Source organism: Anser cygnoides, chromosome 2 (assembly GCF_040182565.1).
Source record: "Anser cygnoides isolate HZ-2024a breed goose chromosome 2, Taihu_goose_T2T_genome, whole genome shotgun sequence".
NCBI lineage: Eukaryota > Metazoa > Chordata > Aves > Anseriformes > Anatidae > Anser > Anser cygnoides.
This window is the reverse complement of record NC_089874.1, coordinates 73,096,583-73,109,627: the sequence shown is the minus strand read 5'-3', so window position 1 is coordinate 73,109,627 and position 13,045 is coordinate 73,096,583. Positions and strand designations below refer to the sequence as shown.

Genomic DNA, 13,045 nt, shown 5'->3' with positions numbered 1-13,045 from the left:
ACAACAATCTGTTGTCTGCCAGCCTGGTTTTGATTTATTTTTTTTTCTATTGAGCCCCAATCTTACTCCAATTTCTCTCTTTCAGTGTAGCATCTGGCCAAACCCCTCTTGTTCAATTTCCATGCTTCTCTCAGATCTCTCTTCTCAACTCCTTTGCAGTGGTGGAGCAGAGCAGAGCAACACTTTCTCTGCAGTTACACCTCCCCCTCTTTTTTTGAAGATTGCTTTTCTACAGCGTTTATCCTGCACCTTGGGAAAGCTGTTGGCTGTTTTTTAGCAGTTAACTGCAGTCAGCTAACATCTCATGAAATGTAGTTTGCCCTTTCCTGTACTAGTCAGATTTAACTTGCTTCATCTTCAAAGAACACACACACAGAAAGGAGAAATGGTTTAATTTGAAATAATCTTTTTGTTGTAAACTGCCAGTGAGAGCAGGACAAGCTTCCCACAAAGTTGAATGAGACAAAGTTGGTATCAAATAGCTATTCTTAGATAAAAACTACCTGTGCCTATTTCTAGTAGGATCTATGTTGAAATGAGTATCTTGAGAGATTTATCTTTGTACATGAGCACATATAACTTTAGTTTTAATCAAGTAGTCATAATAAACACGATATCTGACCTGAAACATTTCCAGGAAAGAGATGATCTGAAGCTTGATGAATGCCTCTGTGCACCATTAAATGCAAACTTCTGCTAGTCTGGGAGATCCTTCCATCTAGTACTTGATCTCCAGTTTCCCTCTATTTTTCCTTCTCAGATTTTCCATCTTTTACTGCAATGGTTACCTTTTGAAAGTAGAAGCTGTGTGGGCTCCATTTGAAACCAAAAAAAAAGGATGCCTCATCTGCTATGTAAATGCAGTAATACAAGCACTGCGATTATAGAGATATCCCCTTCGTGCAGGAGTTACGTACTCTGGCCTATTTTTGATGGAGAGCAAGACAGCAAGCCTGTCACATGCCTTTCTTTCTCTTCACACAGATTTTTTCTCTCTTATTCAGCTTATTGGTATGTCCTAGTTTTGCATTACCTTGTCTTTGCCCAACTCAGCAACTGTTAAATATATATATATTTTTTAATTTTTAATTTCCATCATTCCCTCTTTCTTTTTGCTGGTCTCTTTTGCCTTTTCCTTTCCACAGCAAGGGGTAAGAAATGGTGACATTTGTGCCTGCTGTCATGTTATGCCCTGTTTCTTCCTGAGTTTGCTGGGCTGTCCCTGCTTTGCTAGGCCAGCCTCATGGTGTGTGGTGTTGGCAGTTCCTTTTGTGGCCACTTTTACAGGAAAGACATCCTGAGCAGCTCTGTGAGGGCTGCAGCCCTACCTCATGGCAACTGATGGGAAGGACGGCTTCTTCCCTTCACGCCAGGGTGCATCCACCATTTTGTCCATGGAGCAGGAGGGCAATGTCCCACAGCACCTCAGCTGAAAAATGAATGCTTTACTCTGTGTTTGTGGCTGTGTATGGAGCCCCCTCCTCCGTGCTGGAGGCTGGATGGCGAGACTTGAGATGCTCTGCGTTAGCTAACAGTTTGCCAGCACGTGGAGATTGAGCAGTGTTTTCCTTAATCTGTCACGGCCAGCCCCACCGGTCTGAGGGGAATGTGTGTGTACAGTGCTCCCTAGAGACTGCCACGTTAGCACCAAAATGAGAATTACGGTGTCAGCAGCAGTTCAGTGGTGTTAGCATAGCCCTCCTCCTGGGCTTGTTTACCCTGGTAAGAAGCTGACACACCGCAGTACCCAGCTGAAGTTAACTCATACAGGGCTGGCTGGCGGCTCCTGCTCAGCCTTGCTCTCTGTCAACCTTGCCTGTAACACAGGCAGCCCTTTTGCTCTTATTTTTTCCTATCTAAACTTCCTAGTGGAGAGCTGGCAGTGACCCAGAAGAGGTCTGTGTCCTGTTGTGAGGCACATTTTAATGTAGAAGGCCAAGCAGTTTCTCTCAAAGTTGGTTGTTTTTTTGTGTTTTGTTTTGTTTGTTTATTTGTTTGTTTGTTTTCAGTATGAATATCTGGCAGAGGGTGGGAGTAGAGAAGGACCCACAGCAAAAACAAGTGGAAATGTAAGGTGGACTTCAGTAAAATCCTCTGCCAAAATTAAAATTCAGCTCAATCCCACCTCTCCAGCCTGTGTACTTTAGCATTAAGATGATTTTCAAGCAACAGGAATAAAATTAGTCTGCAAATAAAAAAATGCTCCAGAGGGTAAGTGTTCAGCCTCGAGTATTTGCATTTGTAGGCACATGTATTTATGGTTCCTCTTTTGGTTTATATTTTGTAGGACAAAGAAGGTCAGCCATTGCTACCGTATTGTTTACCGTCACCCGGAGAGGACTTTAACACAGAACGAAGTGCATCGTATCCATCAAGCTATTGAAGAATCAGCAGTTCGAGAACTTGGGGTTGAGGGCAGGTTCTAGCATTGCTAGTCTGAAGCCCTAATGACAGTTGCTTTCTCTTTTTTTTTTTTCCCCTTGTTTCTTTTTTTCTTTTTGGGGTGGGGAGTACAAGTAAAGAGGGATTCTGTGACTGAACCTAGCACATGGAAAACAATTGATAAATAAGCAATGGCAAAACTACCAAATAATAAACATTACTACTGAGAAATCCTTGACAAAGCACTGGTGCTTTATTTTAAGTAAGGGGGGAACAACAGTGATGTAAGATTTCCCTCCTGCTACAATAAGGAATATACTGCCTGGTGGTTTTGTGTGTTGTTAATTGGTCCCTGGGTTCCATTAAACTGTAAATACTTGGCATTATTTCTGGGTTGACAGGATCTTCTGTCCGTGTAACGAGTGAAGCAAAACAGAGACACAGCTTAGCTCAGGGAAGAAAAACTGTTTTATTCTTCCACCCCTCCCTCTTTCTTAATAAGGAATGGCAGGTTTTGCTTCAAGAAACCTTCAAAGAGGTACACCTTGCAAAGTTTGGCTCTCGTACCTTCGGAGACCCTGGGTATTGCTTTCATCTGCTACAGAGGAGAGAGTGTGGCTCTAGGGCTGCACTTGGGTCTCTTCAAATGCTAGGCCTTTGGTGAGTCTTTCCTGTTGGATGTCCCTGTTCCTACAGAACTGAGTGGAGTCACTTACCGAGGCACTCAGAGCTGTGCACCTTCCCCAGGTGAGGAGCTCCCTTATCTTATTTTCTAGGGGCAGTGTCTGCTCAGAAACTTGATGATTAAGGAATGAAACCAAACTGAAATGGGATCTCCTTCTATTTCAGACAGTAGTCACTTTATGGGTTGCTTGACTTTTTCATTGCAGGTTATAATTAAGTAAATTTTGGTAGTGGTATGATGCTAGGTTCTGCAGAACTGTTCAAATGGTCTGATAAATACTTGATGAGCTATTGCAGATGCTGATATGGAATATGGGACCTGTTTTTACTTGCAATGGTATTTCATACAGTCTTGCAGCTCACATCTGGTTGCTGTGCAGGGAACATTCCCTCCTTCAGGGAAGAAGGCAGTAAAAGCACTGCAATAAACAGCATCTAACGCTGATTTATACCTTATCAAGAAACATCTGTGCAGTGAGCTTGTACTCCACCATAAGAAGCCAGTTACTATTGCAGATGTGACAGAAACAGAAAGCTCATTTCAATTTCATTACTCAACATATTTAGCCGTGTAAACAAATCCTAATCTAAATTGCTGTTGTGTCATCCAAATAACTTGATTATGAAAACAATATGCTAGGCTGTCTACAAGGCAACAGAATGGGTGCCATTTAGGCAACAGAAAAACTTACTCGTTTATTTTTAAAGCATGATCAACTAAGATACCTTACACACAGTTTAGCCCGTTTGATCTTTCTCTGTCTCCTTCATCCTTTGACATTTCAGGATTCTCAGTGAGAACCACTGAGGAGGAGCACTACACTGAGCTGCACTGAGTAGTAATTTTTGCAAGACAGGGCCTGATCCATGCTACCACATGGGGCAGCAAATTATGTGGATGTTATCTGGTGGTATTGAATATGGAAAGAGCTAGAACCTGTCTGCTGTACCAAAATATAATGGGGCATAGAAATTTGGGGAACGCAAGGAGGAGAAAAATAGATGACAAGGCTTTGTCACTGTAGCCACAGATGTCACTTCAACAGAGTTGTCCCAGAGATTGACCTAAAACCATGGGATCATCTTCTGGAGTGGTTATTTACATAGCAGCAGCTTTCATGCAAATCAAAATGTGAACCATTCAAATTAAAAGACAACAACCAGGAGTAAGTTTGATTCAATTATATGAAGGATTTTAAGGCCTGTAAAATCAGATGGACTGGCTGTGAGCTTAATAGGAATGCTTGGGTGTGTTTAGATTAAGTAAGTCTTTATCATGTATATTCTAGGATTAATCTAATCTAAAAGCCTATTGTTTTGGCAGAGATTCACCACTACTAGCAAAGTAGACCTCAGATCAGAAGGCATGGGAGTTCCAATTTTATGCCACTGTCCTTTGAGAAATATGACTTTTCCTTCTTTACCTATCCTTGATTTTACCAGGGAAATTTGCTATGGGAAGTAGCAGACTCTAAACTGAGTAATCTGAAATCACATGCTCCCCTGTGGATACCAACAGAGAGCCCATGGGAATCTAAGGGTGTGATAACCATAATTTATTTTACTGTTGATCGGAGACAGATGATGCTACCAGTATCTCAGTGGCTGGTCTGATCCCTGGTGAGAATGTAAAAGACCTGACTGAGGACGGTCCTTTGTACAGTCCCTGACCAGTTCTGTCACAAAAAGGGCTACCCTCACCTGTCCCTTGTTTTTTCCTAAGGCACAGCACAAAGGTATGTAAACTAGCTTGAAGACCAGGAACAGCAGGCTAGTTCACCCTCTACTCTGCTACCCTACAGTCTGTCTCACGAACATCCCTTGATATTTCACTGGCCCACATTGTAAGCAATGGCTGTAATTGGATGGGCTACAGGTCTAGTAAAGGTGGGTGAGTTCCTAAATACTAAAGTGATACCATGCTATGTGGAAATATTAAGGGGAAAAGCATTTGATTAATTAGTGTGCATACCGACCGAGTGGTATAGCGGCAGGCACAAGGCCCTGCTTCTTGTTTTTATCAACTGTCTATGTTTATTTTTGTGTGCCGCTGGGTTTTATATCAGCGTCCTTTAATAAAAGAGAAAAAAATCAATTGTAGCAAAAGATGCAACATGTCCCCAGGAGAACAGGCTGGGGATTTCTTTGACTGAATGTTGTGTACTGTTTTAATGTTCTGGGTGCTGGTTTTGTTCATAGTTGCCATTGGTTTTCAAGTTATCTGTGATTCCTGGAAGACTAAAGATTTTGCTTTAACACTCAGTTTGGGATATTCCCAGTAAACTGGCATCAGATTTACAGTGCAGTGAGACTTATCTGGTTTTGATGTTCTTGTTAAAGGCACTGCAATGGAAAAGTGTTGTGAGTAGTAAATTGCTCAGTGTTTTTACCCTTGAGATTTCAGTGACCTCTGCCATCCATAAACTAGTATTGCCAGGCACAATCAAACAGCTGCACTAATCTGAAAACAGCTTTTTACTGAGAATCCAGACTTCATAAACCACTGGTGGTTTTGTGGTGATTTACCCTCCATTTAGAGTGTTACTACTGTCCCTTCTGCAGATTGGTGGTCATACTTCAGCACTGAATTTATCAGCTTCTTACTCTGTGCAGGTGTGCTGATTATCACAAGTATTGACAAATTGGTCCCAGCCCCTGGATAAATTCATGTAGGGCTTAGCTTTTGGATTTGAGGTAAACACTCATGACCAAGCCAGGACTCTATGGTGGTCCAGTGCAGTAAACTCAGGGAATCTCACCCCCCCCCCCCCCAAGAAAACAGAACAAAGTCAAATGCATCGAGTTCATGTTTGGGTAAAGTTGGAGAACCTTGTCTTCACTGTGAGGTGACTGGAGCATGGCTGGTGCTTACTAGTTAGGCCAAGGTTAGAAAGCACTGTCTGTCTTTTTTGCCCCGACACAGATACACACACAAACAGACACAGAAGTAGTTTTATGCACGAGGAAGTTCTGCTGAGTTCAGTGCAAGCATATAAAATGGCTGTATTGGCTATTTCAGTGACAGACCTGCTAGCTGATATCACTGGACTATCCCCGACAGAGTTGTTACCATCTGGGAGAAAAAGGGATTTTGTACTTCAACTCTGAAATAAGCAGCTGTATTTTTAAAGCTCAGAGAGTTTTATTCAGATATTACCTGCTCTCTTTGCTAAAGACGGTTCTTTATGTAAAAAGGATTTGCTTTCTATGTAAACCAGGCCATACTGACTAATCACAAACATCCTGATCAAATTTTAAGGTTGTGAGTGTTGCCTCTAAAAGGTCACCAGAACTGAAATGTTCTTATAAGGACCTTGAACAAATCTGTAGGACGCACAAGAAACCAGTCATTGACACATCACCAGCTTTTAAACATGACTGCAATTACAGCTGAATTTTGAGCTGAGTATCTCAGAAGAGAAGACTGCACTTCAACACTGAACACGGGCATATGCTGGGGGAAGGCATTGACTTCTCCAAAATCTGCTGTGCAAGTGTTGATCATCGTTAACATCTGATGCGGTCCTGTGGTTGGCACTTTTCATGCTTTTATGCTTTGTCAGATGGCCTCTGCTATTCTATTTATGCCCTCTGTTAACTAAGTAGAGTCTGTTTTAGTGTGCCTTTCATACTTGGAAAACTGTTAAAATCACTTCAGCCATGACCTGGCTTTCTCATTTTGGTTTTGCTTGCTTTGGTTTTCCTTCTCTTACAGTTCTCACTATTAAAGTTTGGTATAACTTTGGTGAAGAAACAGTGTCAGGCTGCAGGCAGGGAGATTTATCATACCACAGACTAAAGCCTGTGCTCCCACGCCGCATTACTGCGGGGTCTCTCTGTGCTCACCCTCTGGATGCAGGTGATTAACACGTGGTTCAGGGAATTGCGCCTCTGCCTGCTCAGTAATTTGCTGGGCAGCACTGCAGTCATCCAGAGCAGCTGCCACTTAAATGGGCAGTAGATTGTTCTCTTTTTATTTTAGTGTCTGCAGCTTCACATGTATCACAGTGTGATACAGCCAGAAGCACTGTATTGGTATTTGCTGCAGCTAAACATCAATTAGATGCCTCTCATGATTTGGTGCCTATGCAGTCATTTTTCAGTAGAATCACTGCTTGCTCATGAGGAGTTATTCATCTACAGATGTCAAAACCTGAGGCACGTTGAGACGAAGGGCCAGGATTAAAAGATTTTGAGACCCCAACAGATAAAGATGACTGCTTGTGGAATTTTGTTGATGTCTGTGCAGGTTTGAAAGTCCCACTGGGCATCTTTCCAAATGTTTAGTCACTTGAAACGTTTTCAAACCTGGCACTCAGCGACCATAGTGACACTGGTGTTGTTTTGGGAGAGGGGAAAAGGTGTAGCGAGAGATCACACTGTAGTTGAGCAGCAAGGCGGGAAGAGTTGTTTCCTGATGTCCTGGGCTTAAAGCACTGAATTATCCTCTCTCCCTCCCCCTCTCTCTCCCACTATGCTTCCGGGAGGCACGGATGTGCGTTTGGCTGCCTGCCTTCACATAGGCACATAGTAAATAATTAGCATGCATAGCCAAGCTTTTTGGTCATCTGTTATTGTTGTAACTGATGATTAATTTAAGGGGTTATTGATTCCCATACCGAATCGGTACTCACTGGTGGTAGAGAAACTAATAGTCATTCACAAGATCTTTATTGACAGATCTCAGTGCAGGAATCGAATAAGTCAGTGTGGGAATGGAAATGTGTTTCCATGCAATCTGTAGGTTGGTTCGTGTCTTTCAGGTCACAAGGGGATGTAAATTGACTGAAGTTTAACTCAGTCGAAGGTCTAACTTGCTGTACCCTCTCTAAGATCCTGTTTGCCAGGCGTCCAGCAGCTTGGTGGGTGCTTTCAGGAGGGATGGGGCCATCTGAGATCACCAAGCAGCTCTCCAGAACCATCTCCCCAGTGTCTGACCTGCCAAGCACAAGGCCTGCCTTGCACAGGAGCACTGGTGAGCCTGATTGCCTACAGATTTATGCCATGTGCCCACAGTACTCTGAGGCCTACTTCGTCATGCCCTCCCTTGAAATGCCTCCTTGCCTCTGCAACCTCCTAAACACTATTTAAGCTCCTTTCCATGACCCAGAAGCTCATTTTTTCCCCCTTTCTACCACAGTGCCCTGTTCAGTGCCAGGTGCTTCGCTGGAGATTTGCTCAGACTTCATCCCCTCTGGTGGCATGGAGCAAATCAGATTGATGGCCCCTGTGCACGTGGGTTAATGTTTCTGTGGGAACTTCACTTTTGGGTCTCTGTACTCAGCACAGCTGCTGTTTTTTACAGGGGTTGCTAGAATGTTGTGCCTTGGAGACCTTCACCTTGAACTCCAGTGTGGTTGAGATTATTCCCCTGGGTTCAGAAGTCAGTGGTGGTCACTGGCAGTGCAAGGATTGATGCCCATCACCATTGCGCATACCCTTGCTTCTGTAAGAAGGTGAGACAGAGAAATAGGGTTGTAATGAAGATTGTTAGCATAAGTGTATCATTAACGGAAGTTCAGACAGGGGAAACAACAAATTAGTAAGAATCTGATGCCCAGCATGGTGTCCTCTGTGTTCTTCCAGAATATGATTACGAATGTGTTTTTGTTAAATAATTTCAGCAGCCTTCTGTGTGTTTACAAGCTGCTGTGTTATTGTGCTTTATAGTCTGCATCACTTTTCGTTCATTTCCGCTTGCTAGAAAACAAAAAAATGTGAATTTGGTTAAGAATGAAACTATTTCCTATTGTTTCTTGTCTAGAAGCATTACCTCTTATTTTTGAACAAGGAGGGCAGCCCAGCATTTCTGAGGAGATCTTCAGCACCTAGCACAATTATGTTACTTGTGTGCTGCACACACATACACATATGAAATAGGTTGGAGTGGGTGATGTGAGCCTTATTTCTGTGCTGCAGATACAAAAGCATTGTTGTTTACCATACTCAGTGTGATTAGAGACTTTTGTCTCCTGCTGCTCTGCTCCAATGCACAGAAAATCACCTTTTTCCAAGAAAAATTCAATACTTTCTGATGCTTCCTGCTGTCGGAGAGCCAACAGTCTTCTGAGCACTCTCCCTTCAAAGAGCAATTGAATTTTTAGTCAGAGAGAACTCCCTTTCCCACTTGAGATGCTTTCCTTTCAGGCAGAAAGACTTTCTGGCATCTGTTTTAGGCTGCTTTGCAACACCTGTTGCTGGTGACAATGCAGGTCTTTTCCGCCTTGTGGGAAGAAAGGTGGCATAATAGAAAGGTTGGATTTATAAAATAAATTTGAACTACTTAAGTGCCCTGCTTTAATTAAAAATAAAGTAAAATAAAGTAAAATCCTAGCCTCTTATTAATAAAAATCAGTTTTGATCTTTACTAGAGGGCAGGCTTGTGCAATGGTAACATTTCCACATCAGTGCAGCAAATGAGGCTCCGACAGAGGGCAACTTTGTCACTGAAGGCTCTTTCATTTCTGTTGGAAAATTGCTTCATAGTTTTCTGGCTTCCTTTCCAGTTGCTCACACATCTTAGAGTCTTTGGCAGTGCATTCTCTGCTTATTCTCTAACACCTTCTGTGATACAGACTGAATTCCTTGACTGTTCACAGCGTTGGAGTTATTAAGCATCCTTAGGGCTATTGTGAAGTATATCATCAGGGAAATCAGGACTTCAAAGTGCTCAGCAGATGGCGTGCCCTCTGCCTGGATAGCCCCCAGCCCAGGCCCAGGCGGCCTGGCCTGCAGCAGGGGGCTTGTTCTGCAGGAGCAACACGGCCTTCTGGAGGGTTTGTGTGCATGGACACAGGTTTGCCAAGCCGGACAGGAACCAGCACATCTGTGAGTGGGCTTCTGCCCAGATAGTGGATGGGCTGCCTGTGAGACCTGGAATGAGGTCCACTTCAAGGCCAAGGATGGCAACACGTGGTTGGGACAGGGAGGAGAAATTCCTACCTTGAGTTCAGCTTGTCGCAGGAGAGCCACCATATGATGAGCCAATCACGTCCTTGAGAGGAACCTTGTTACCTGCCAAGAGGAAAAAGCTCTGAAGAGGATAGGATAACAGATGTGACAGTGGGTTTTAACTTGCAGGTCCTGTTGATTGCTACTACTTTCTCTGGGCTATGAAATAGGTCAACTGGACGAAAGGATGTCCAGACACAGTGCAGCCTCTCCTAGCAGTAATGTTTCAATGGAGATGTGAGGAACAGAAGAAAAGTACTGACATTCCCCAGTGGTGAATAGATGTGAACTAGACCCCATGAGCAGTTCTGCCCTGCATTCAGGTGGCACCTGTTACATGCTACTAGGGAAGAGGTAATTTGTCTGATGTAAATGCAGACGGCATTGTGCATGGCCATTTCCGCCTGGAAACCACATCTACAATCCAGGCTGATGTTAAGCCAAAAAAAAAGAGCTTCTTTGCAGTCTTTCTGAATAGGAAAAGCTCAAGTCCGAGGGTTCTGTGCACTCCTCATATAGATCGTGAGCTCCATGATCCGTGAGACCCTCATGATCCCAGTGACCTTTCCTGCGTAGTTGTTGAGGTATTTTGTAAGTAAAGGCAGAGCACTGTGCAGGGAGCCCCATGCAGAAGGCCCTCTGGGAAAGCACACCCTGTAAATGGGGTAGGATAGGCTTATTATGAAACCCCTTCACTTAGTGACAGACCTGAAAAGGAGGGGCCAATCTGACCATGAGACTGACCTGAGACTTTTCCTTAATAGGGATGATAACCCATAGTTTTCTTGCAAGATCTTAAGGATTTTGGAACTTTTTTCAAATGAGGATCAAATCATACACATTTATCAGACACACAAACTGAAGGCTGGAGGGGCTGAGGATTTTGTCTGGTGCCACAGATTAAGTCCTGAATCCAGGTGTTCCCAAGTCACTTTTGATCCAGTACTAGAGTCCCTTTCTGTAGGTGATGGGTGCCCTCAGCAATAAAGGAAGAGTAGACCTTGCTGCTTTACCTGATCCTTGCAGCACTGGGCAAGATGAGGCCTCTTTTTACTACTCTGTTTCTCTGCATTGCAGTGATATCTAATAAATTACACTGGATGCTTTCTCCACCTGATTTTGCAAAATCAAATCAGAAGTACAGCAGTGACTGAGAGACTAAGTATGAAGGAAGGAAGCTGGGAGGCAAGGAGGGCCACCAGGCCTTTAATATTCCTCACTACTGCACAGCCCTTTCTCCTTCCAGAGCACATGCTGGGTGAGGCCAGCAGGACAACCGGCAGCATGTTCACACACCTTTGGTACCTTGTGAATGCTTTTTCTGCAAGGACATCAGTCTGGTGTGTGTACCAAAACTACATCAGGAGCTATGTGGTTGCTGCCTGGGGCACCTTGGCAGCAACCACACCTTGGCACCTTGGATATGCTGTGCGGAGGGAGATAAAATGCTTAATGATAAGGCTTACCCCTGCAGGTGCATTGCTCCAGGTATGATGGTGCAGAGAACAGCAGTGGTTCTTCTCACTCTGGTCCTGCCCTGCACCCAGGCCAGTGCTTACCACTAGCACTTGTATTGGAGTGACTTAACTCAGGCACATTTTCGTAGGGTGCCATGAGAACTAAGTCTCATGTGGTGATGACTGAAACATATTTCCTCTTTTGAAAGGCTGGCAAGCATGCTTGAAAGCATTTCATTGGGTTATCTAACTGCATTTTGTTTTTATTGTCTCAATATGATGACGTATTTAGGAGTTCTCAATGGATTATTTTTCTTCTATCAACTTATTTGGTTTCCCTTTGTACCCATGTAAACTTCTGTCATTCACATCCTGTGGCAAACAGTTCAGCTAAGTTTTGTTAAAAGAAAACATGCTTGGGATTGGTCTGAACCTGCCAACTAGCTTCACCTGGTGTCCCAGATCCCAGAATAACCCACACAGTCAACACCGGGCCACCAGTAACCAGAGGGGTTCTGACAAATCTGGGAGATTTTTAGAGAAGAGTGACAAAACTGATCAGGAGAGGTGGAAGCACAGGTAGATGAGTTCAAATTAAAAACGATGCACAGCCTAGCTAAGGAATGACTAACAAATGTGTGGTTTGTGAGACATGCAGCTCTTTGATGAGTACGAACACCCTCCCACTCTCCCAAGCGCAAGAGAGGAATTTTTAGCCTGACATGCAGGGATGTAACAAGGGCTAATGGTGTGACAGTCAGGCTGAATGTAGGGTAAAATATCCTGACAGTGAGATGTATTTTGCTGTGGAGCAGTCTCCCGAGGGAAAGGACAGGAGCCCAACTGCTTGGTCCTTTTTAAAGCTAGACTGGACAAAGTATTTAAAAAAGGTAGTCCAGAGAACAATCTTTAATTGGCAGAAAGATGTACTGGTGATCTAATAGGTGCCTTCCATTTCAAATTCCTATGGTATGATGTTCTCTATAATGAGTTTTGACTGTTTTAAGCTCAGAGGGTAAAATGGAGATAAAACTGAAAAAGGAAAAAAAAAAAAAAGAAAAGAAAAAAGATTAACAAGAACTAAGAAAAAAAATGGAGGTTTATTTAATAGTAAGAAAAAGTGACAGATTGAGCGTTCCTTAGGCCAGTAGTGCTATTCAAAAATAGCATTGCAAATGGGGAAGGGAAAGTTGTTACATGGGTAATTATTACAGTAGTGACTTATTCTGTTAGAGCTGCTGTAGTCCAGAAAGATCCAAAAACATGTTTCAGATTGGCTGTGTGCATGTGTACATTCATGTAATGTAAGAATTGTTTCAGCTGAATCTAAAATGTACTGACCACTGGATTGAAACAGACCATTTTAGTGGCAAACAGCAACCCAGTGCAGCAGTTTAGTGTGGAATATGATGAGTAACTTCTATAACTGAAGCTATACAAGAATTGGTTTAGTTTGGAAGAATTTCATTAACTGATAAAATATGTAGGCATGGGTTTCTTTTGCAACTGCCTTTCCCCATGTCTCTGCTTTCAAGGTAGGAGATTCTGGCGATATTGATTTGGCTTCACTG

General features: G+C 43.2%; 1 protein-coding gene across 3 annotated transcripts in view; it reads left to right on the top strand.

The window, feature by feature from the left end:
* FARS2 (phenylalanyl-tRNA synthetase 2, mitochondrial) overlaps nt 1–2,615 on the top strand; it is a 249,018-nt gene extending 246,403 nt beyond the window's left edge. For 2 of the 3 annotated variants that reach the window (XR_010829431.1, XM_066992476.1), the window contains one exon: nt 2,288–2,615. Coding sequence is in view for 1 of the 3 variants with exons in the window: in XM_066992476.1 (XP_066848577.1) it covers nt 2,288–2,426 (139 nt within the window). In the remaining 2 variants the exon portion in view is untranslated. The remainder of the gene's footprint in view (nt 1–2,287) is intronic. The other variant, XR_010829432.1, reaches the window with a different exon arrangement.
* The last annotated feature ends 10,430 nt before the right edge of the window (nt 2,616–13,045 follow it).